The sequence below is a fragment of the Macrotis lagotis genome, chromosome 2 (assembly GCF_037893015.1).
Source record: "Macrotis lagotis isolate mMagLag1 chromosome 2, bilby.v1.9.chrom.fasta, whole genome shotgun sequence".
Taxonomy (NCBI): Eukaryota; Metazoa; Chordata; class Mammalia; order Peramelemorphia; family Peramelidae; genus Macrotis; species Macrotis lagotis.
In genome coordinates, this window is record NC_133659.1 from 276,565,758 (window position 1) to 276,589,977 (window position 24,220).

At 36.3% G+C, this 24,220-nt stretch overlaps 1 protein-coding gene across 7 annotated transcripts in view; it reads left to right on the plus strand.

Annotated features, from left to right (window-relative positions):
* The window catches only part of GRIP1 (glutamate receptor interacting protein 1), a 739,827-nt gene that overhangs the window by 434,191 nt on the left and 281,416 nt on the right, over positions 1–24,220 (plus strand). For 4 of the 7 annotated variants that reach the window (XM_074226203.1, XM_074226198.1, XM_074226199.1 and 1 more), the window contains exon 1: positions 743–7,630. The exons of 2 other annotated variants lie outside the window; for them this stretch is intronic. In XM_074226203.1, coding sequence (XP_074082304.1) covers positions 7,324–7,630 — 307 coding nt within the window. In that variant the 5' untranslated portion in view covers positions 743–7,323. Of the gene's footprint in view, positions 1–742; positions 7,631–24,220 lie in introns of those variants that run through there. One more of the 7 variants, XM_074226197.1, reaches the window with a different exon arrangement.

Here is a 24,220-nt window from a genome sequence, read left to right on the forward strand (position 1 = left end):
CATCTTTTTCCCTGGAAGAGGGCATTCAGTGTTGCTGGGTAGTTGATTCTTGGCTGCATTCTAAACTCTTTTGCCTTCCGGTATATTATATGCCAAGCCCTACGAGCTTTTAATGTAGTTGCTGCTAAGTCCTGTGATCCTGACTGCAGCTCCACTATATTTGAATTGTGTCCCTCTGGCTGCTTGTAATATTTTCTCTTTGACTTGGGAGTCCTGGAACTTGGCTATAATATTCCTAGGGGTTGGTTTTTTGGGATCTCTTTCTCAGGGGGATTGGTGGATTCTCTCCATTTCTATTTTGCCCTCTGCTTCTAGGATATCAGGGCAATTTTCCTGTAGTAATTCTTTGAAAATGATGTCAAGGCTCTTTTCCTGATCATGACTTTCAGGTATTCCAATATTTTTTAAATTGTCTTTCCTAAATCTGTTTTCCATATCAGTTGTTTTTTTCAATGAGATGTTTCACATTTTCTTCTAATTTTTCATTTATTGGTTTTGAATTATTGAGTCTTATTTCTCGTAAATTCATCAATCTCCCTGAGTTCTATTCTTTGTCTGTAGGATTTGTTTTCCTCAGAGTTTTCTTATCTCTTTTTCCATCTGGCCAATTTTGCTTTTTAAAGCATTCTTCTCCTCAATAACTTTTTGAACTGTTTTATCCATTTGACCTAAGGTGGTTTTTTAGCATGCTATTTTCTTCAGCATTTTTTTTTTTTGGATTTCCTTGACTAAGCTGCTGACTTCATTTTCATGTTTTTCCTGCCTCTCTCTCATTTCTTTTCCCAGTTTTTCTTCTAACTCCCTCATTTGATTTTCAAAGTCTTTTGTGAGTTCTGTCATAGCCTGAGCCCATTTTCTGTTTTTCTTGGAGTCTTTAGATGCAGGAGCTTGTGCTTCTTCATCTTCAGACTGAGTGTTTTGATCCTTCTTGGGCTCATATGCAAAATATTTCTCAATGGTGTTCCTCTTGTTTTTCTGCTTGCTCATTTTCCCAGCCTTAGTCTGTTTTGGGGGTGCTTCCTGAGCTTTTGGGACACTCCCACAAGGGTCTCAGTGTGTGAGGCTCTGTCCTCCCTCCTGGTCTGTGAATGACTATATACAGCTCCCTCTGACACATGGCTGAGTGGGGGCGGGGGTGCTGCCTAGACTGTGATCAGGATCTGAATGTGGTCAGAACCCCAGAGTCCTGTTCCAGCGGCAGAGCTCTGCAGTCTCTCTCTCTTCACTCCCCTCCCTAGGTTCAATGGGCTCATGCCCTGGAGGCTCCTGCTTACTGGCTCCCCTGCTTCTGTTTCCTGGATCTGGGCTGTGGTGGCCAAGCTACTCATTGTGTGCCCTGAGGGCTGGGCTTCACGTGCTCGCTTTGGCAGAGGTCACCCCGCTGTTTCCCCAATTTATGCCCGGTGCTCCCTGGGCGTAGGTCAGGAAACTCCCCTGCTGCTGTGAGCCGTGGCTCCCAGCACCCTGGGGCTGCCTCTGGGAGGCTGAAGTTCTTTTGCTCTGATGGGCCACCCCTCTGGTGGGCCACCCCTCCGGTGGGCCACCCCTCCAACCTTGGGGAGCAGAGCCTTTCTGCTCTTTTCCAGGTTACCATGAGTAGGAGAACTGCCTCACTGGGTCCATCTGTGGATTCTGTCACTCGAAAGTTTAGTTAGAGTCCTTAGTTTGGAAGATTTATGAGAGAGTGCCTAAGACATGATTCCCTTCTTGTTGCCATCTTGGCTCTGCCCCCAAGAAAACATTTTTAAAAAGAATATGCACAATTTTATAGTCCATTGGTACATAGTTTTAAATAGCTCTCCAGAATAGTTTGCACAGTTCGCAACTCCACCAACAGTCCATTAGTGTCCCAGAGGAAAACTTTTTTTAAACTTATTAATGTTGAATATCTAAAGGAAATTTTTGATTGAATGATACAATCACCCGTAATTATTAAATATTGTCACTACTCTACTCCCTCCTTTCCTCATGGAAGTCCTTGAAACATCTCAAATTCTTTTTCCAATGTATCTTATCCAAAGTTTGTTTGTACATAATTGTTTACATATTATCTGTGCCATTAGAACCTTCTTGAAGTCAGGGACTGTTGCTTTTTTTTTAACTTCCCTTTTGTGTCTACAGCACTCAGCTCATAGAAGACAGTTGATACATGCTTATTGACTGACATATTCAAAATAGAACTTAATCTTTTTTTCTCTCTAAATTTATATCTCCTTCAGTTTTCCATGTCGTTGGTAATGCCGTCCTCCCAGTGAAGTAAATCTTAGTCATGCCTTTGCTTCTCCCTTACCATCTAGCAATGAATGATGTGATAACTGCAAAAGTAACTATTAAGCACATAATACATCTAGGTGACAGTGGATAGAGTGCCGGCGCTGGAGACAGGAGACCTGAGTTCGAATGTAACCTCAGACATTTCACACTTACTAGCTGTGTGACCTTGGATGAGTTACTTACCTCTGATTGCTTCCAATCCAGGGCATCTGCAGTCTTACAGATTCCTATCTGACCACTGGACCCAGGTGGCTCCAGCAGAGAAAGTAAAGCTGTGACTTAGCACAGCACCTTACTCAAATCCAAGTCATGTGCTTGTCATGGCATCATCTCCCTGATGCCCTGGTCTTCTTCAGGAACAAAGGACAAACATCATCATTATATTCCAAGCACTGTGCTAAGCACTGAAGATAACAATGGAGCTCACATTCTAATTAACGGAGGAGACTACTGAAGCTGCAGGTCAGATGGTTCTTCAGAGTATCATCACAAAGTTCATGAGAGAGAGAGAGAGAGAGAGAGAGAGAGAGAGAGAGAGAGAGAGCAGATGGGAAGGAGAGTTAGATAGATGGACAGATGATAGAGGGAGGGAGAGAGACAGACAAGTCAGAAGTAGGGAGAGAGACAGAGAGAAGGAGAGACAGACAGCAGGGGAGAGAGAGACAGAAAGACAACAGAGGGAGGGATAGATGGGAAAAGGGATATACATGCACTGAGAAAGGGAGAGACACAGACATTAGCAAAGAATATTATCTCTCCAAAAGAGGACACTGAAGGCACTGAAGTCTTGATAGACCAGTTTGACTTCACCCAGGGTTAGTGGTATATAGGGATGACTGGTCTATTTTCCGATGACAGGAGTCATCAGTCTGGTTGATGGTTCTAAGGGCTTGGCTAGAAGCAGGACCTGTGATCTAAGGGAGATCTGCTGTGTATGAGGCTCTAGGTTTCAGAATCCTGGGCCATCTCCATCAGGACCTGAGGGAAGGACTTAGGTAAGGGGATGGTAGAGGAGATGTTTGGACTTACCTGCCCATCCCATTTCCTCTCTCTCCCTCCTGGTGCCTTACTCCTTTAGCTAATGAACTGTTAGTTCCTATTGATTCTTTCACCTCTCTAGTTTAGAACCTGACTAATCCAGACTACTGCCAAAGCCTCCTCACAGGTTTCCCTGTCTCCTCTCTCTCCATTGTCTGTCCCTCGTACATGTCATGATACTTTTTATCATGCGGATGTCTGACCATTTTGTTCCACTATTCAGAAACATTGCTGGCTCTCCATTGCCTTTAGGATAAAGCATTACCCCATTAGGCTTTTATTTAGGGCCCTCTTCAATCTGACTCCAACTTAATTTCCAGCCTTGTTTCCTCTTACTGTCTTCTTGTACTCTGTGTCATGGCTAAAGCAGACTACAAGGTGCTCCTTCTGCATTTCTTTTCATCTGCCTATACACAGACCATCCTCCTTGCTTAACATGTGCTCTCTCCTTATGTTTTATGTGAGGACAATCTCCTCTTCAAGAATCTGCTCATGATATCTCCCCCCATCCCTCCATTTGAAGGTGATCTTGTGTCCCTTTTTCATTCATTTGTCTGCATCTCTCTATGTTATTATCTATGGAAGTCATAAAATACCCTTCTGCCATCTGTCACAAAAAGGAAGAAGTTCAAATTGTGTATAGGTTGTGTGTGTGTGTGTGTGTGTGTGTGTGTGTGTGAGAGAGAGAGAGAGAGAGAGAGAGAGAGAGAGAGAGAGAGAGAGAGAGAGCATGCTATGGCACTATGGAGGGAGACAGAGAAAGGGTGAGAGAGAAAAAGGGGGGGAATCAAAAGGGTAAGGGAGGCAAAGAGTTGAAGTAGGAGAATCATAGCCATCTTTCATTTATTTTATATTCTATTGTTGTTCAGTCGCATCCAACTCTGTGACCTGTGGAACTGGTTTGCCATTTTATTTTCCACTGGATTAAGGTAAGTAGAGGCTTTAGTTACTTGCCCAGGGATATACATCTAATAACTGAGGCCACATTTGAAAACAGGTCTGCCAGACTCTGGTCCTAGCTCTCTATCCACTGAGCCACCTACCTGCCCAATGATTATGTACATATATACTTATATTGCCTCCCTAACAAAATGTAAATTAGAAAGTGGGGATTCTTCCCTTTTTAAAAAAGAAAATATTTTGTGTGGCTAAGTGGCACAGTGAATAGAGCACTGGCCCTGGAGTCAGGAGTACCTGAGTTCAAATCTGGCCTCAGACACTTAATAATGACCTAGCTGTGAGGCCTTGGGCAAGCCATTTAACCCATTTGCCTTGGAAAAAAACCTAAAAAAGTATTTCTAATTTAATGGACAGAGAAATATGTCCCCCTCCAAAGGGAAGCAAAAGAGGACTAATTGGGAAATATTAATTAAAAAATTTGTAAACTAGTATTGCATTTGTGAATAAGACCATCAGATCTGCTGCTATTTTAGTGTAAAGATTTCTAAGGTTAGAAGGACTTTGTACTTAAATTGATGTGCACGTATTTCAACATCTTTATTAATGAAGTCATGTCAAAATAGAAACAAAATTTGTTTCCCAGTTTTTAGCATAGTATCTAGGTCATAGTGGGTATTTAATAAATTCTTGATTGAATCTTTACTCTGCCTTTGTCCCATTCTCCTTGAAATTCCACTTACTGGTGTATGTCATTCTTCTCTGATAGTCATTGAGGACTCCTTCCTCTACATTTGTAGCCTCATTGCCTTATACAGTATTTTCCATATAATAGGTACTTAATACATATTTTGGTTTAGGGATTCTGGGAGGTGGCAGTGGATGAAACAAGGAACTTGGAGTCAGAAAAATTCATCTTCCTGAGTTCATATATGACCTTAGACACATATTAGCTGTGGGACATTGGGCAAGTCAATCAATACTGTTTGCCTCAGTTTCCGTATCTGTAAAATGAGTTGGAGAAGGTGGAAAACCACTCTGGTATCTTTGCCAACAAAATCCCAAATTGGTCATGACATCATATACCTCTGATTGAACAACATATTGATTTGAATTGAATCGAATTGAATATTCTATGAATGTTTTCATGCCCTAACTGCAGTCACCGAAGCTGATTTTAGAGTCAGATCACCTTTCATTCAAACTCATGTTGATAATTTGCCTTTTGTCAATTTTCATCTCATGTCTTCTCACTTTCATCCCTTTCTTTCTAGAGGAAATTAAGGGTTGAAACAATTCTCAGTAGACAAAAGGAATTTTATGTATTATGATGTCATAAATTACACAATTCTGAAAAAAACCAGGCTGTCCACTTGTATGTTGTAGGATCAAAAAAGTGAGTATTCTTATTGGCATTTTCCATGGGTGTTCTCCACCAAATTGAGGACAGAATTGGATGTGTTTTTTAGCAGATGAGGAAAATAAACCTATAGAGAAAGAAATACCCTAATATTAGACACTGAATTCTTGACAATATGAACTAATAAGACATCTTATAGATCAAAGTGTCTATGCCATAGGACATTAGCTGACCATTGCCAAACCAGCCCTGAGTACTGAGCATCTCTGACTTTAAGTGTCTCCAAGGATCTCCTGCTAGATGCTGCAGTGTGATATAATGGAAATAACACTCATATTTGAATTCTGACCCCCTTGGGTCTCCCAAATTTTGTGTATCCTCCCTGAATCTCAGTTTCCTGATCTGTAAAATGGACATGAAAATACTTTGCAGTACCTACCTCATAGTAGACCTATAAAGCTCTATATGACTATAGGTTATTCATATTAATTTGACCCTTGAACTACAAATAAAAAGGAAAAGAAATCCTATCCTATTGGCTCTAACTTTTGTAGGCAGCTAGGTAGACCTAGAGTCAGTAAGACATAAGTTCAAACCCAGGATCAGACCCTAGTTCTGTGACCTTGGGCAAGTCACTTCATCACTGCCTGCCTTAGTTTGAGGTTAGTGACTTTGCACAGCCCTCCCTTATCTAACTCTAATTCAGTTTCATGTCATGGCATCATATCCTTGATGTCATGGACCTCTTTGAGAATGAAGAACAAACAACAATAAGTCTGCCTCAGTTTCCTCAACTATAAAATGGGAATAATAACACACTAGATAACTCTAAGAGTTATCTCTAGAGTTTTGTTGTGAGGACCTAATAATATAATATTTGTGAAGTACTTAACACACTGCCCAGCACATTGTAGCAACTTTTCCCTCCACCTTCTTTGTTTTCTACTCACATTCTCTTGGATACAATTGTTTTTACTTTTACACTTTTTATTCCTGCTCATAATTTATCATTTTCTGGACTGCCTTTATATATTTGGTTCCCCAACAGAAATACTCTGACATATTCCTATAATCTTTAGCATTTTAAGGTTAATAAGGATATTTCCTTATCACAGCCCCATAAGATTGATAGTGTAAGTATTATCATCTTCTTTTTTTCAGATGAAGAAGTTGAGATTCAGAGACATTTAATGATTTGCTAAGGTCATTCAAAAGCAGGTCTTCCAAGGCCAAGTTTTTTCCATTTTGCTATTCTTACTATCATAAATACATTCAAGGAGCAAAAAGGTAGTACAGTAGATAGAGCACCAACTCTGGAGTTAGGAGAACCTAAGTTAAAATCCAGTTTCAGATCCTTAATACCTGTGTGACCCTGGGCAAGTTTACAGTACCCTGACTGACTGAAAAGAAAAAAAAAGTACATTCACTTCCTGATTATCTTGGCAGTGAAATCAGCAGCCAACCATCTAAATTATTTTTTATGTGTCCATTTTGCGTAAAGCATCAAAGAGTATATGCATCATTTGTAGACCTAAATAACTGTGTGATCTTGAAGAAATTGTTCAGTTGCTCTTATTTTCTCCATCTGTAAAATGAATGAATTGGAACAGGATGGCCACTAAATCTATGCTCTGATCCCTAGATTAACTAACACACAGAGCAATTTATATGAATGGAGACCATCTTTCCCTTTTAACTGAAATGTTTTATGCCATTTTTGTGTGTTTACAGTTTTTTAAAAATAAAAGAGATGAATGGAAGTAACTCCCCATTCTGAGAAATCCATGGCAAAGTCAGTTAAAACATTGAATGTTTTATCTCATGAATCTACATCACATCTTCTGTCGAGTAGCAGCAAGAAAAATAGTCAGGACATTACTTCAAGTAGCTCTGTCCTGTACAGAGATAGGATGTACAGCTCTGCAACCGAGGCCCTCCAGGCCTACATCGATGATTTTGATCAAAGCCATACTCCTAATGGTGTGAGCAGCTCAAAAGTTAACAGGACTCAGGAGCGTCCTATGTTCACATTCCACAACTTTTCTCCCAGATACAGCAATGGTATGCTTTCATTCTATTTATTTTAAGTGTCTTCTTATATTGATTTAGTTGTACTTGTGCAATGTCCTACAATTTGGTAAACTTCTCCAATTACTCTTTTTTAAGTTCCATGATATAAGGTGGTTTTGCAACATTTGATTTTGAATCCTTTGGTAATTCTCTCAATATTTTTCTAAATAGGATTCTTGGAAAAGTAAGGCAAAGATGGAAGCAGTGATCATGGTAACACCCTGCCTTTCATCACCCTTCTCATTGTGTATCAGAAAGAATATTAGATAAATAATATTTTTAAAAATTTATTTTATTTTTAATTCATAGAGTAAAATAAGTATTTCTAAATCACAGGACAAATAAAAAGGATGATTGCCTATGAAATTTCAAATCTACCATGTAGAAGTTGAAATTCCCTCCAACTATATAACCAAGTTACCTTGTAAATTTTTTTAACCTTTTTTTCCTTTCCTCTTTCCTCCTCTCTTACTTTAGAGATGACTATTAGACAAAAATAGGTAAAGATATGTTGAATTATTCTAAACATACTTCTATTTATCAATTGTTTCTCTGCATGCAGATAGCATCTTTCTTCATATGCCCCAGATTTTTCATTCAAAATTATCAAAATGGCATAGTCACATGGATTTCAGTTCCAGTTCTGACCTAACAGTCTAATGCAGCACCATGTTTAAACAGCAAATTTAGTAAATGGCTATTGAGCATGTGCATGAAGCAGTGTGACAGGTGAGCTCACTACACATAGACACCATTGTATACCAAATATATAGAATGAGATGTGTCATGCCAAGACATAGTTTCCTAAAGCCTTATGTTTTGGTGAGACAACATATGCACACATACAAGTGTGTGTGTGTGTGTGTGTGTGTGTATCTATACATATATATATATCTATACATATATATATATATAATATGTATATTAGAAAGTGAGTTAATAGAGGGCAAAAACTGTTTCCCTTTGTCTTTGTATTTCCCTTGCTTATTAAACCTGATTGCCTGTTATAGGGACCAAATAAATAGAGTACTTGTGGATTGATTGATTGTAGTTTGATTTACATTATAATGGGAGAGATTGCCAAAGGTTAAAGAGATGAGAAAAAGAATAATTCCCTTAGGAAAGATAACTTAATGAACTGAGATTCTTGCTGAAGCACCAAAGGAAACAGAGGTGGTTAGGGAAGAATGAGGAAAACTAGGAGAGATTTGTGCCTTAGAACATAAAAGAGAGAAAAGATGCTCAGTAATGATAAGGATGCCAATTCATAGGGGATGAAGACTGAAATGGTCTATTATATTTGAAGATCATGAGAACACTAGAGATTATGAGAACATTGTTCATAAAGATTATTATTGGAGTTAGGACTGAGTTATAATTATTTATTAGAGGTCCCCTACAAAGCCTTTCTTGCAAATAGTTTTCAACCTTTCTCCCAATATTAACCACCAACCCTCTAACTTTCTTCTATCCCACTCCATCCTCCAATGTAATATTTTTGTCCTCTTTGCTCACTATCCTACTCAGTCTCACCTATTGTAGTGGGAAATAACTTTCTTAGAGGCATAACTTTAAAATTGCTGGTGTAATTTATTTTGTTGATGAAGAGCAGAGCCAGTCACTGTCCACCTTAAATGTGGAGAATGAGTCTCCCTGAGAGAAAAATACAATGTAGGTGATGATGTTGAAAAAATGACATTTGCATGATACAATTTGAATATTTCTGTAAAAGGCTAAAGATTTTCATTTATTGCAAAGTATGTGGTAAATAGACAAATATATCTGTAAACATTTTGGAACCCTGTGTTTTCTAACAGGAATTGGTGTTGTATTTTGTCAAAAGGTTTTTCTAAATTTATTGAGACAATCATAAATTTTCTTTTGGTTTTACTATAGTCAATCATGCTGATAGTTTTTCTAATATTGAGCTAGTCCTGTATTCCTAGTATGAATCTCACCTGGGCATAGTGATCCTGGTGACTTATTGCTATAATCTCCTTCCTCATATTTTATTTAAAAATTTCACATCAAAATTCATTAGGGAAATTGGTCTATAGTTTTCTTTCTCTGTTTTGCTTCTTCCTGGTTTAAGTATCAGCACCATATTGGTGTCATAGAAGGAATTTTTCAGAACTCCTTCTTCACCCATTTTTTCAAATACTTGATACAATTGAAATTAATAGTTCTTTAAATGTTTGCTAGAATTCACTTGTAAATTCATCTGAGACTGGGAATTATTTTTCTTAGGGAGAAACCCCATGTTTTCTAAACAAGTGATGTTATCCTCTTGATGGAATTTCTAATAGGGAATACATGGTAAAAGATGAGTCAGTAAAGAAACTTGTTATATTTTTCACCATGCTGAATTTCTAAAACTCGTCTTACTCTACCTAAAAGATAATAAACTATATAATTTATCTTTTCCTGATAAGTCATGTAAGATTCTTCTGCTTAATATATGAGAACCACTTAGGTGATGCAATGAATACACTGTTTGTTGGTCATGGAATTGAGAAGATTCCCAACTGTAAAATGGGGATAATAATCACAATTACTTTGCTAAGTTATATGGATCAAATGCGATAATATTTATAAAGTACTTATTCACAGTGCCTGAAACTTAGTAGATGCTATACAAATACTTATTCTCTCACTAGGTATATCTAAAAAGAAAATTTGAAATTCAAAATGAATAGCCTTTTAGGAAAAATTTTCAAATCACATTTATTTCTGAAAAATTGATGCAAATACTAAGTTCCATTGTTAAATGGTATATTGTTGATATATGGACTTAGGGTTAAAAGACTTGAAGTTTCACAACTCATAATTAACATTAGCTAGTGACTTAGTATCTCAAAGTTTGTTTTCTCAGTCGTAAAATGGGTATGATAATTCTTCAACTACCTGCCTTAAACTCAATAGATTCTCATGGGAAAGGCATCCTCTCACAGGACTCATATAGGACCTTACAGACTTACATATCATTTGTTGTTGTTTAGTCATTTTCAGTCACATCTGACTCTTCTTGGCCCCCACTTGGGGTTTTCTTGGCAAAGACTCTGGAATGGTTTGCCATTTCTTTTTCTAGCTCATTACGAAAAAAACTGAGGCAAAATTGTTTAAGGACATATGGAATATAATACAGGTGCTTAATAAATGTTTCTTGGTTGAATTTCTAGCCACTCAATCTATTACAGTCAGAACTACCAAAGAGATTCAGGTTACTAGAAGCATGCAGGGCAGTTATGAATCAAAAGCACTATATAAACATGAATTATTATTTTGTAAATAATTAAAGCTGTGAATTATTTAGCATTTCAGAGGAGAAACTAAACAAAGATTCAATAATGCTCCATACATGAGACAGATATCCCTATATATGAAGAGAACTGTGCTCTTTTTGATTTAAATTATTTTTCTTAAAGTATTTGACACCAGATAGACAAAAGAGCTGGCATGAAGCTAGATTTGTATTTGGTTTAAATAACAACATTATAATTCATGCTACTGTAGGGCAAAGAACATGTCAAACTTTATTTGATAGCATTTCCAGTTGTCGTGCTAAGAATGTTATTCCTTAGCTTCGCTTGCAGAACAGGAAGGAGGTTTATTCTTACAATTGTGGGGTCTTGCAGCTTGGACCTGCAGAGACTAAAAGGCCCTGATTGTTTTGTTAATGGACTTGGTATAATCTATTGGGCAGTTGTTCATGTAATATTGTCCTCTTGAGTTATGAACTCCATCAGTATTTCATTCTTGGAACATCTTCCTTTGAATATTTATTGGATTGCACATTTGTGGTTACATTTGTAGCTGGTATTCTAGCTATCATCATTTCTCTTTGTCTAATCCTGGGATTCTCACATTCTAATATCTAAGTCTTCTTCATGATAAGATTCTTTATTATATTTGAGTTTTTTATGTGGGAGTGAGGGGGAAGAAGGATACAGATTTGTGATTCCATAGAAGTGAGAATTTCTCATTATTTATTATCATTTTGCTCATGCAGATCAACAATGCTGATCCACGGTTCTGTGAGTTATTTTCTTAGAGAGTTCCTGGAAAAGTTAAATGTCTTACTTAGGGTCTCACACAGTCAATATAAGTCAGAATCAGAGATAGAATCTAGGTCATTATGCCTTCAGGGCCAAATCTCTCTCTCCACTATACCATATGACTTTTTGTTATAAGAATATATAATACGGAACATTAGAGAATTTGTTCTTAAATCGTAGTGTTTATATAGTCTGTTAGATTCTCCCTATGGGCTCAACTTATCTAGAGGACATTATAGTTTCTCAATATTTTCTTGACTGTCCACTATTGACACTGAAATTGAAGGTTTTAAAAATCCCCTTCACCATTTTTCTCATGGCCAAAATCACTTTTCTTATAAAATTTCAGCAATGGTGTCTCAACTACTATACTACTTTCTCACATAAAGACTTTTGCAACAAATCACACATACTTTTATCCTGAAGCTTGAAAGTAACTTGACTGAGACAAATTTATTATTATGTTCCGATTTTAGTTATGTGTATTTTATCTCTAACTGAAAAGCTTAGAATTTTCTGATTATAAATATTTATAATTCATATAAATTAATTGATGTTATTTATTATTTATTTGGGACTTGAATCCATGAGGAATTCCCATGCCATGGATCAAATAAATCCATTTTCCCCCATGCACTTAAAGATGGCAGCAGTGATACTCTTTTGTATGTAGTTCAAAAGATTGATACATGATTATTAAAACAACTTTCATTTATCACCCATGGCCCAGAACCTTCCAGGACCGTGGACAGTTCTTCCCATATTCCTCTTTTAACTCTGTTTTGGATTCCTCTTGAAAGCAGCTTTCCACATTAGTTCTTCATTATCCAGGTAATTCACTGGCTTCCCTGTCAAGTAAAGCATTCTCAGAAACTGTGTGAGTGACTTTTGTTCCTTAATATCTGATTCCTGAACTTTGTGTGATCCACATTGGCCAAGGTTAATAATACTCAGGAAACCTCTCTTGCGTTTGAAGACTGGATTCTACAATAATACTGCCTTACATCACTTAAAATTGCCCTTCCTCTACATAGGACTTTGAAATCCTCTGGCATTTGAAGTCTCTCATAACCTGCCTCTCCTTATAGTTCCTTCTCATACCTGAGACACCTCTTCATACTTTTCAGTACAAATTACATTGATTTACTTGCTATTTCTTTTCTAAGAAACTTTTTCCTCCTGATTCCAAGCATTATCACTGGCTATACTCCCAGCCTGGAATACTCTTACTCCTCAAGTCTGTTTCTGGCTTCTCTGGCTTCTCTGGCTTCTCTGGCTTCTCTGGCTTCTTTGGATTCCTCCAAGTTTCAGCTAAAATTTCACCTTCTCCAGGAAGTTTTTCCTGATTCCCCCTTAATTTTAAGTGCCTCTATTTCTTGGTTATATCCAATTTATCTATCTGCAGATTTATATGTATTCATTTATGTGTTGGTTTCCCTATTAGCCTGTAAATGCCTTCATTCATTTTACCTAATTTTTATTCCTACCCCTTAGCAGTTAGGCTCATTGTAGGTGAGTTATAAAGTTACATTGACCAGCACTGTCCATTAATGCCCCTTTACCAATACCATTTATTAATGTTCCTTTACCTCAAGTGTTCAAACATGTTTACCTCTATCATGTTCTTGAGCAAGAGATATCTTAGTGTTCTAGTTTTTGCCATATCTTGGGATGAAGAGTCTATTTTCAGGATCTCTACTGTGTGATCCAAGGCAGTTATTTTAATTTCCCTGCCTCAATGGGCCCAAGGCCTATTCTCTTGCATGATGTTTTACCTCTAGGAAAAAAAGTAGAGGGAAAAATATATAAAGAGATTGAACTATCAAATTACTTTTTATTGTTTTTAAAGAAAGATTTTATTTAGTTTCACAATTTTTCCCTATTCTTGCTTCCCTCCTCATGTTTCCATGGTATACATTGATCTAAGTTGAATGTGATAAGAGAGAAATCATTTCCTTAAGGAAGAAAAATCAAGTATAAGGATAGCAAAATTACATAATAAGATAATGGTTTTTTTCCCCTAAATTAAAGGTAATAGTCTTTGATATTTGGTCAAACTTCATAATTCTTTCTCTGAATACAGATGGTATTCTCCATCACAGATAGCCCAAAGTCCCTGATTGTTTCACTGAAGAATGAGCGTGTCCTTCAAGGTTAATAATCATCATTCCCATGTTGCTGTTAGGATATATAATGTTTTTCTGCTCATATCATTCAGCATCAGTTCATGCAAATCCTTCCATACTTCCCTGAATTCCCATTCCTCCTGGCTTCTAATAGAACAATAGTGTTCCATGACATACATATACCACAGTTTGTTAAGTCATTCCCCAATTGAAGGACATTCACTTAATTTCCAATTCTTTGCTGCCACAAACAAGGCCACTATGAATATTTTGGTACAAGTGATGTTTTTACCCTTTTTCATAATCTTTTCGGGGTATAGACCCAGTAGTAGTATTGCTGGATCAAAGGGTATGCACACTTTTGTTGCCCTTTGGGCATAATTCCAAATTGCTCTTCAGAAGGGTTGGATGAGTTCACAGCTCCACCAACAATGTAATAATGTCCCAGATTTCCCACATCCCTTCCAACATTGATCATTGTCCTTTCTGGTCATATTGGCCAGTCTGAGAGGTGTGAGGTGGTACCTCAGAGATGCTTTAATTTGCATTTCTCTAATAAGTAGTGATTTAGAGCAATTTTTCATAGGACTATGGATCACTTTGATTTCCTCATCTGTAAATTGCCTTTGCATATCCTTTGACCATTTGTCATTTGGGGAATGGCTTGTTGTTTTTTTTTTGAAAATTTGCCTCAGTTCTCTGCATATTTTAGAAATGAATCCTTTGTCAGAAATACTAGTTGCAAAAATTGTTTCCCAATTTACTACATTTCTTTTGATCTTGATTACAGTGGTTTTGTCTGTGCAAAAGCTTTTCAATTTAAAGTAATCAAAATTATCTAATTTGGGGTTTTTTAGGTTTTTGCAAGGCAAATGGGGTTAAGTGGTTTGCTCAAGGCCACACAGCTAGGTAATTATTAAGTGTCTGAGCCCGGATTTGAACCCAGGTACTCCTGACTCCACGGCCGGTGCTTTATCCACTGCACCACCTAGCTGGCCCCTCTAGTTTGTTTTTAATGACGCTCTCCATCTCTTCCTTGGTCATAAAGTGCTTCCCTTTCCAAAGAACTGACAGGTAAATTACTCCTTGATCTTCTAGTTTGCTTTTAATATTGTTTTTTATGTCTAAATCCTGTATCCATTTGGATTTTATCTTGGTATAAGGTGTGAGGTGTTGGTCTGATCTGAGTTTCTTCCATACTAACTTCCAATTTTCCCAACAGTTTTTATCAAAGAGAGACTTTTTATCCCAATAGCTGAACTCTTTGGGTTTATCAAACAGCAGATTACTATAATCATTTCCTGCTATTGCACCTAGTCTATTCCACTGGTCCACTGCTCTATTTCTTAGCCAATACCAGACAGTTGATTTTTAATATAAAGTGACCTTATGCTTTATAATATAATTTTAGATCAGGTAGGGGGCTAAGCCCCTTCTTTTGCACTTTTTTAATTAAGTTCCTGGAAATTCTTGACTTTTTATTTCTCCATATGAATTTAATTACAATTTTTTCTAACTCATTAAAGTAATTTTTTGGAATTTTATTTGGTAGGACACTAAACAGTTTAGTTTTGGTAGATTTGTCATTTTTATTATATTAGCTCGAGCTATCCATGAGCAGTTGATGTTTGCCCAGTTATTTAAATCTGATTTTATTTGTGCAAGAAGTGTATTGTAATTGTTTCCAAAAAGTTTCTGAGTCTGCCTTGACAAATAGACTCCCAGGTATTTTATACTGTCTGAGGTTACTTTGAATGGGATTTCCTCTTTCTAGCTCTTTCTTTTGTATCTTGCTAGTCAGATAGAGAAATGTTGAGGATTTATGAGGGTTTATTTTATATCCTGTAACTTAGCTAAAGTTGCTAATTATTTCTAGTGGTGTTTTAGATGATTTTTGGATTCTCTAGGTATACCATCATGTCATCTGCAAAGAGTGAGAGTTTTGTCTCTTCCTTCTCAATTCTAATTCTTTCAATTTCTTTTTCTTCTCTAATTGTTGAAGCTAACATTTCTAATACAATATTGAATAGTAGTGTTGACAGTGGGCAACCTTGTTTCACCCCTGATCTTACTGGGAATGCCTCAAGCCTATCCCTGTTACACATAATGCTTGTTGATGGTCGCAGGTAGATACTGCTTATTATTCTCAGGAACAATCCATTTATTCCTACACTACTCTAGTGTTTTTGGTAAGAATGGGTGCTATATTTTGTCAAAAGCTTTTTCAGCATCCATTGATATAATCATATGATTTCTGATAGGTTTGCTATTGATAAAATTAACTATACTAACAGTTTTCCTAATATTGAACCAACCCTGCACTCATAGGATAAATATTACTTAATCATAATGTATTATCCTAGTGATAACTTGTAATTGTTTTGCTAAGATTTTATTTAAGATTTTTGCATCTATATTCATTAGGGAGATAGGTCTATAATTTTCTTTCTGTTTTAACTCTTCCTGGTTTAGGTATCAGCACCACAGTGGTGTCATAGAAAGAATTAGGCAGACTTCTGTCTTCACCTATTTTTCCAAAGAGTTTATTGGAACCAATTGTTCCTTAAATGTTTGATAGAATTCACTTGTGAATCCATCTAGCCCTGGAGATTTTTTCTTAGGGAGTTCATGATGGCTTGTTGAATTTCTTTTTCTGAGATAGGATTATTTAGGTTTTTAATTTCCTCTTCATTTAATCTGGGCAACTTATATTTTTCTAAATATTCATCCATTTCACTTAGATTATCAAATTTATTGGCATAGAGTTGGGCAAAATTATTCTGAATTATTACTTTAATTTCCTCCTTATTGGTGGTGAGCTCACCTTTTTCATTTATGATACTAGCAATTTGGTTTTCTTCTTTCTTTTTTTTATCAAATTGACCAGAGGTTTATCAATCTTATTGTTTTTTTTCTTAAAACTAGCTCTTGGCTTTATTTATTAGTTCCATAGTTTATTGTTTTCAATTTTATTAATTTCTCCTTTAATTTTCAGAATTTCTAATTTGGTATTTAATTGAGGGTTTTTAATTTGATCTTTAATTTTTTAGTTGTATATTTAGTTCATTGATTTCATCTTTCTCTAATGTATTCATCTAAGCATTTCAAGATATAATATATCCCCTGACAGCCACCTTGAATGTATCCCATAGGTTTTGGTATGCTGTTTCATTATTGTTATTATCTAGGATGAAATAATTAATCCTTTCTATAATTTGTTGCTTGATTCACTCATTCTTTAAAATGAAGTTATTTAGTTTCCAATTAGTTCTGGGTCTATACATCCCTGGTCCAATACTACATATGATTTTTATTGCATTATAATCTGAGAAAGACATATTCACTATCTCTGCCTTTCTGCAATTGATCATTGGGTTTTTATGCCCTAGTACATGATCAATTTTTGTGTAAGTGCCATGTACTGCAAAAAAAGCATATTCCTTTATATCCCCATTCAATTTCCTCCATAAATCTATCATATCTATGTTTTCTAACAATCTATTTACCTCCTTAACTTCCTTTGTGTTTATTTTATGATTAGATTCATCTAAATCTGAGAGCAGGAGGTTGAGGTCTCCCACTAGTAGAGTTTTGCTATCTATGTCTTCCTGTAGCTCTTTCAGCTTCTTCTCTAAGAATTTGGATGATATACCACATATTTAGTATTGAAATTACTTTATTGTCTATGGTACCTTTTAGGAGAATATAGTTTCCTTCTTTATCTCTTTAAAGGAGTTCTATTTTTGCAACTGCTTTGTATGAGATAAGGATTGCTGTGCCTGCTTTTCAGATTACTTTTAAAGACCACAAAGAGGTATGGACCTTCTGACAAGAACCCATCCTCCTGAGTCACTGCCTGCTAATCATCCTGTAAGCATCTCTAGTCACTGTAATTCTTTGCCTTTTCCACAAGGTCTTTCAGCTTTTCCATACTTTCCATGTAAAGGCGGACCTGGAATGTTGTAAATAAAATTTCATACCTTATAATCTCATCCAGGTGATTGGGGGATTCATCAAATTGATCAGGGACTTCTTCATTAAACCTCTTCCCCTTACACATTTATACAGTGCTTCTATCATCACAAAAAAAGTATTACTAATAACATGTTATCACATTTAGTCCTCACAAATCTTCCATGAGAAAAGACAGTATCAGAAAAGTGACTCAAAGCAGTAACCAGGGCTGAAATCCAGATTGTCTTATTTCACCTTCATTACAATCCATTTTTTCCAGAGGGAAACATTATTAACTCTATGCTTTTAAAATTCCTTATCAGTGTGATGCCTTTATTCAAAATGGACCATCCTGTTTCTCACTGCTGCATCCCAGCTGTCTATTTCCTAGAATTCTAAACTAGTGATATATTATTTCTACTTCTGAGAATCATTGAAATTTTTTTCTGATGTTCTCCTTTCTCAGGAATTATCACGTTTCTCATCATGATAAAGCCTTCAAGCTCTGTATTGTTGAAGATTTTTGTCTTTCTCGGAAATGTCTCTTAAATAGAGGAAGGCAGCCTATAGCCATCCTCTTTCATTCCTTGAATCAGTCTGTGGAGTTTGTGGCTTCATAAAGTGAATCATAATCTTTTGTTTGCCTTCTTGACAATGTGCTTCAGCGATGCAATCATCAGCAGGCTTTGAGCAATTCCTAACTGATTGTTTCAAGGACATTTGAAATACTTCACTCACTGGAGTTTCCAGTATCCTCTAATGGACTTTCAGCTCCCTTTACAGCATCTTCACAATTGGGCAAACTTTTACATCACTGTGCTAGCCATGTCAGGATACAGATAAAGATTAAGACATGACTTCCACCCTCAATGAAGTGGAATACATATAGACTCATTCTGCCATAACTGACATCTTTATGGATCTCAGAGTTTTGAATAACATGTCCTACTTTATATACATTATCTCATTTCATCCTCACAGCTCTGTGAAATAGGTGCTATTATGATTCCCATTTTAACAGTTGGTGAAACTGAGGCAGACAGAAGTTAGGTGATTTGTCTGGTGTCTCACAGCTGCTAAGTTTCTGAGCTAAATTTGAATACAGATCTTTCTCACTCCAGTGGGAACTGGTGAATGCCTGCTCTGGAGTTGAGAAGACCTGTGTCCTAGACACTAACTGTGTGACTGTGGGCAAGCTGCTTAACCCAGTTTGTCTTGGTTTCCTTATCTGAAAAATGAGCTAGAGAAGGAAATGGCATATCTTTAGCATTTTTGCCAAGAAAATTCTAAATGGGTTTAGAGTCCAGCATAACTAAAAAATGCCTCAACAATACAGCAATTTCCTGATCCAGGACCAATACTCTACTTATTATGCTACCTTAGAATGTAAATGACTTGCCTAGGAAAAAACATGATTTTTTAAATTGATATTTTATTTTATTTTTTTCATATTTTATTTTGTTTGTTTTTCAACCTTGATCCACATGCATATGCATATTTTTAAGTTACATGATTTCCTTCCACCCTCCCCTCAGCAACAGTGAATATTGTACATAAATATTTATATTTAATATGTTTACATATTAGTCATTTCCAGTATAAGGAATTAGGATTAAAAAGAAAGAAATCTGAGATAGGAAAGAAATACATTAGAGAAATTTTGAAAAGTGGGTGTAATAGAAAAGACATGATTTAATGAAATGAATTTTGAATTTAGAATCAAAGAGACTTGGATTCAAATCTAATCTCTGCTATTCACTACCAGTATTGACCTGAACAAGTTACCCTACCACAAAATGAAGAGATAGAACTAGATGACCTTTAAGGTCCCTTCTACCTCTAAATCCATGATCCTAAATCTCTTTGTGGGACAATGTGATATGATAGAGAAGTGCTGCATATTGATTTGGACATCACAAATTAATATTTTTTATGTTTTTGTATATTATTTTGGAGTTTGACACTTGGGGTAGAGTCCTTGATTTGAAAGACCTAAATTTTTGAATTTACACCTTTAGGCAAGTCATTTGACTTTTCCAGATCTCATTTTCATCATTTTAAAAATGAGAGAATTCTATTAGGTCTTCTGTAAGGTCCCTTTTAACTCGAAATTATTATCCTATGATCCTTTCAAATATAGTATTTGAACCTACATCTTAGCATATGAATTAAATTGAATACTTAAGATTTTATATAGCCATCTCTATCACAATAGAATTATATGCTTAACTCAGAAGGGAAGGCCAAAACTCCCTTAGAGGTTTTTAGATTTCCAGGTTTATTTGTATCACTTCATCCCTCTGTGCTAATAAATTTTCTTGTCATCCTGTACCATATCATTTATCTAAATGTGAAATCTCTATCTGTCAGTCAGTGCATGATTTTACCTGAAAGTCATACTGTGATTCTAGGATTAACCTTTTTCTATATCAGTGAAAAGTGGTGACACCGCATGGTCTTCGAATTACAGAATTTGAGTGCTGATAGGAAACTTCAAGAACATTTAAAAAATAAAGAGGTTGAGTTAGGTGGGAAAACTGACATCTGGAAAGTTTGAGTGACTTGCACTGTCACCCAGATAGGTTGAGAGTAAAGACTAGCCATGATTAGTGTTGGTCAGCTTTCTTCACTTTTTTCTTGGAAAAAAAACCTGACAGTGTTTTTTTGGGAAACTTGGGGTTATTTTTTCAACATGACATTGTAGATGAAATCTTGGGCAAAGATCTAAGCAGTAAACTCTTTTCACAATTATAATTCCAGATTCACTCTGACTAAGGCTAAGCATATTAACATTGTTCTTGGTTTTGATGGCAATCTTTGACTCCTCCCTTATCCTTAGTCAATCGTTCACCAGGTTTTAACAATCTTCCTTCCCAGTTCACCTTTGCCTAATTTGGACCTTTCTTAATTCATTTGCCTAATGCTTCCTTTTTATGTATGTATCTAGTATTTATATAGCACTTTAAAGGTATATAAAGCACTTTATAAGTATTATCTTTTTTTAAAGATTTTTGAGGCAATTGGGTTAAATGACTTGATAAAGGTCATACAGCTAAGTAATTATTAAGTCTGAGATTGGATTTGAACTCAGGTACTCCTGACTCCAGGGCCGGTACTCTATCCACTGTGCCACCTAGCAGCCCTAGTATTATCTTTTTTGATCCTCATAATAACTCTTTGGGTTGCAGGGATATTTATTATCACCTTCTTTACAGTTAAAGAAACTGAGGCTGAGAAAGTTTAAATAACTTGACTAGTGTCACCTAGCTTTTAAATTTATAAGGATGAATTTGAGTTCAAATCTTTGGTCTAGCACTCTATCTTCTTGGGCCTTTAGCTTTTTTTTTCTGATTTTCCTTACTCCACTCCATCCCTCTCACACAACACAAGATTGTCAGACTAATCTAGAGGTGGCACTTTGATCTAGTTTGCCCAGCTCAAAAGCTGTTGTGTGCATACTGTCTGTCTGTCTGTGTCTATCTCTTTCCCTTCCTTTCTCCCTTTTTCCTGTCCTCTCTGTAATTTCTCTTCCTCTCTTTCCTTTCCTCTTTCTTTCCCTCCCCCCTCTCTTTCCCTTCTTCCCCTTTCTCCTTTTTTTCTTCCCTTCCCCCAAACTGTATTCCTTAGTTTGGTTTTGGAAGTCCTTCATAATTACCCTTTTTCCTACCTTTCCAGTCTTATACTTCACTCTTCTGTTTTCCTCCCCACTCTCAAATATTTTGTGATCAATGGACACTAATGCTTTTTCTGTTCTTCATTGGAGATCCTCCATCTTCTCATCTCTGTCCATTTTCATTCAGTCCCTCATGCCTGGAATTATTCTTTTTCTTAGCTTTACTGACATCAAATCCCAACTGAAATCTTCCCTTCTATATGTAGCCTTTCTCATTTTGGTGTCTTTTATCAGTTGATTATCATTAATTTATCATATATATATATATATATATACATATATATCTTTTATTACATAATTAATTTCATTTGTCCTTCCAATTGGATTATGAGCTCCTTGAAGATAGGGACTTCATTTTGCCTTTCTTCATATAATACAGTAATTGGTATATGTATAGAATACTAAATAAATGCTTTTTTGTTATGACATATCTGATTATCAAGGCTAAAGGGACAGGAATTTATTGAAAAGGGGAATGGCATGGACTTAGGCAGATGAATGGAGGTAAAGTGACCCATTAAACTGTAACCCTCTGAGACCAGGTTACACAGCTGGTCAAGTCAACAAATAATTTATTCAAAATGAGAAGATACAAATCAAAGGTAGCAACAACACTTTCTAAGTACCTGGCACCATCTTACATGCAAAGAAAGACAAAATATGGCTCCTGCCCTCAAATACTTCACAGCCTAATGATGTTAGTCAAACAGCCCAGGCATGACTCCAAATTTCTAGATCATTGTTTTTTTCCAATAAACAAAGATTTTTTTTAAATGCTTACTTTAACTATCTTTATATTCCAACATCTTTCCATGTGCCTCAGTTTAATTTCCCTGTGTTGAAAGAAAGTCTTCTACTTACATCTCATTCATTTGGAGCAAGAAGAGCTCAGGGATGTTGATAATCCATTATTTTTGCCTCAAGTAGTTTCATGTTCTGTGGGTCATTTCCATCAAATAATATATGGCACCCACAGTGTATGTAATGAAGAAAACTCAGGTTTCTTGTCCTTAATTCTGATATTCCTTGTTGGTTGATGTTTTGATTACCCCAGATAAGAAAATTAATACAGGCAAGTTTTTTTTCATTTAAGTTCAAAATGTGTTTGTTCAGGGAGGAGAAATCATACAGTTTAATCATTTTCTCCTAGTGTGATAAAAAATAAACAGGAATTGGGGGGGGGGTAAATAGATGCCATTTGATTGTGTTGTGAAGGCTCCATAATGCATGGCAACTGTGAGTGTGAGAGAATGTATGCAATTAAGAGGTCAGTCTTCCTCCAGTTTGCTGAACTTGGGAATCTTTTCAGTATGCAAGCAGCAGTGTCCAGCATTTATTTCTGCCACTAGGCACAGTTTGGAAATGCTGCTCCTTGTGTATTACCGTCCACTTGAGAGAGCCTTCACTGTAACTAGCATTTGTGACTTGATTTATGATATGATAGAAATACAACACATCCCAAAAAGTAGAGTTTTCTAAAAATAAAAAATATGTCTGTTCTTTTTATTCCTTACTCTGATGCTCCCTAAGGGCATAGATGTAATCCTGGGTTCTCAAAAGCAATGCCCACAGAACAGAAGTTCTAAAAGGTCCTTCTTAGTTGGAAAGACCTCAGACTGGGTCATTGTAATGTATTCTATTTCTGTCACCTAAGGACTAGACTGACTAGATTTTTAACTAGTGCCTCACAGATCAGAGGATCACGGGGTGATGAGAATTGAGTTTTTGTTTGTTTTTGTTACAGAGGACTTCTAAAACCCATCTACTATAGAAGTGATTTCCAAACTTTATGAAGCAATACTCTCCCCTCCCTACTTTTTTTATCCAAATAGCTGTTATACACTTAAGAAAGGCATATCTGACTTGCTTTTATTGTTTAATACTTTCAGGATATCAGTAGACCAAAGAACAAAATGTGCTATTGAACACATCCTACTGTTAAAAGTTTTGTCAAAATGGGGAAAATATAAAAATATTTTTTAAAGTTTTTTCCACCCTTGTTTATACTTCCCATATAAGTCCAAATAACTCCAACCTCTCTGATTTCACCAACCACAAGAGGTACCCTTTAATAAAGTAAAGAAAATAAATCTAACTGCTGACCAGATCTAAGGACATATGCTTCATCTTTTTACCCATTATCTGCTGAGAAGGGCAGTTAGGTGGCACAGTGGATAGAGCACTGGTCTTGGATTCAGGAGGAAGAGAGTTTGAATTGGGGCCCATCCACTTGCCACTAACTAGCTGTGTGACCTTGGGCAAGTCACTTAACCCTGACTGCCTTGCACCCAAGACCATCTGAAGTCATCCTGATTCAGATCTGGCCACTAGACCCAGATGGCTTTGGAGGAGAAAATGTGGCTAGTGTCTTAGCACATCATTACCCTCACTCAAAACCAATTCACATGCTCCTTGTGGCATCACCTCCCTGATTTCATGGACTTCTTTGAAAATGAGAGATGAACATTATTATCCACTGAGACAAGAGGCATGCTTCCATGATATTTGGGTTGGGGGGAAAAAAAGGAATCTGCATTCAAGACTTAACCATTACTCCAGAAATAATACTGATTGTTTTTGGTGCTTAGTTTTTAGGACTACTGTCTTAAATCTTGAAGTTTTTTTATTCTCCATTTCTTTAACATGAAGTTAGTTCATCTTCATTTGAGGAGAAAACTTTGGCTGCTTTCCATTGGAATTTCTCTAGCTTCTTTATCCTGATTTTGTCAGGTACCTGCCTCCCTAATTTTGTCCCCACACCCCTCCCCCATTT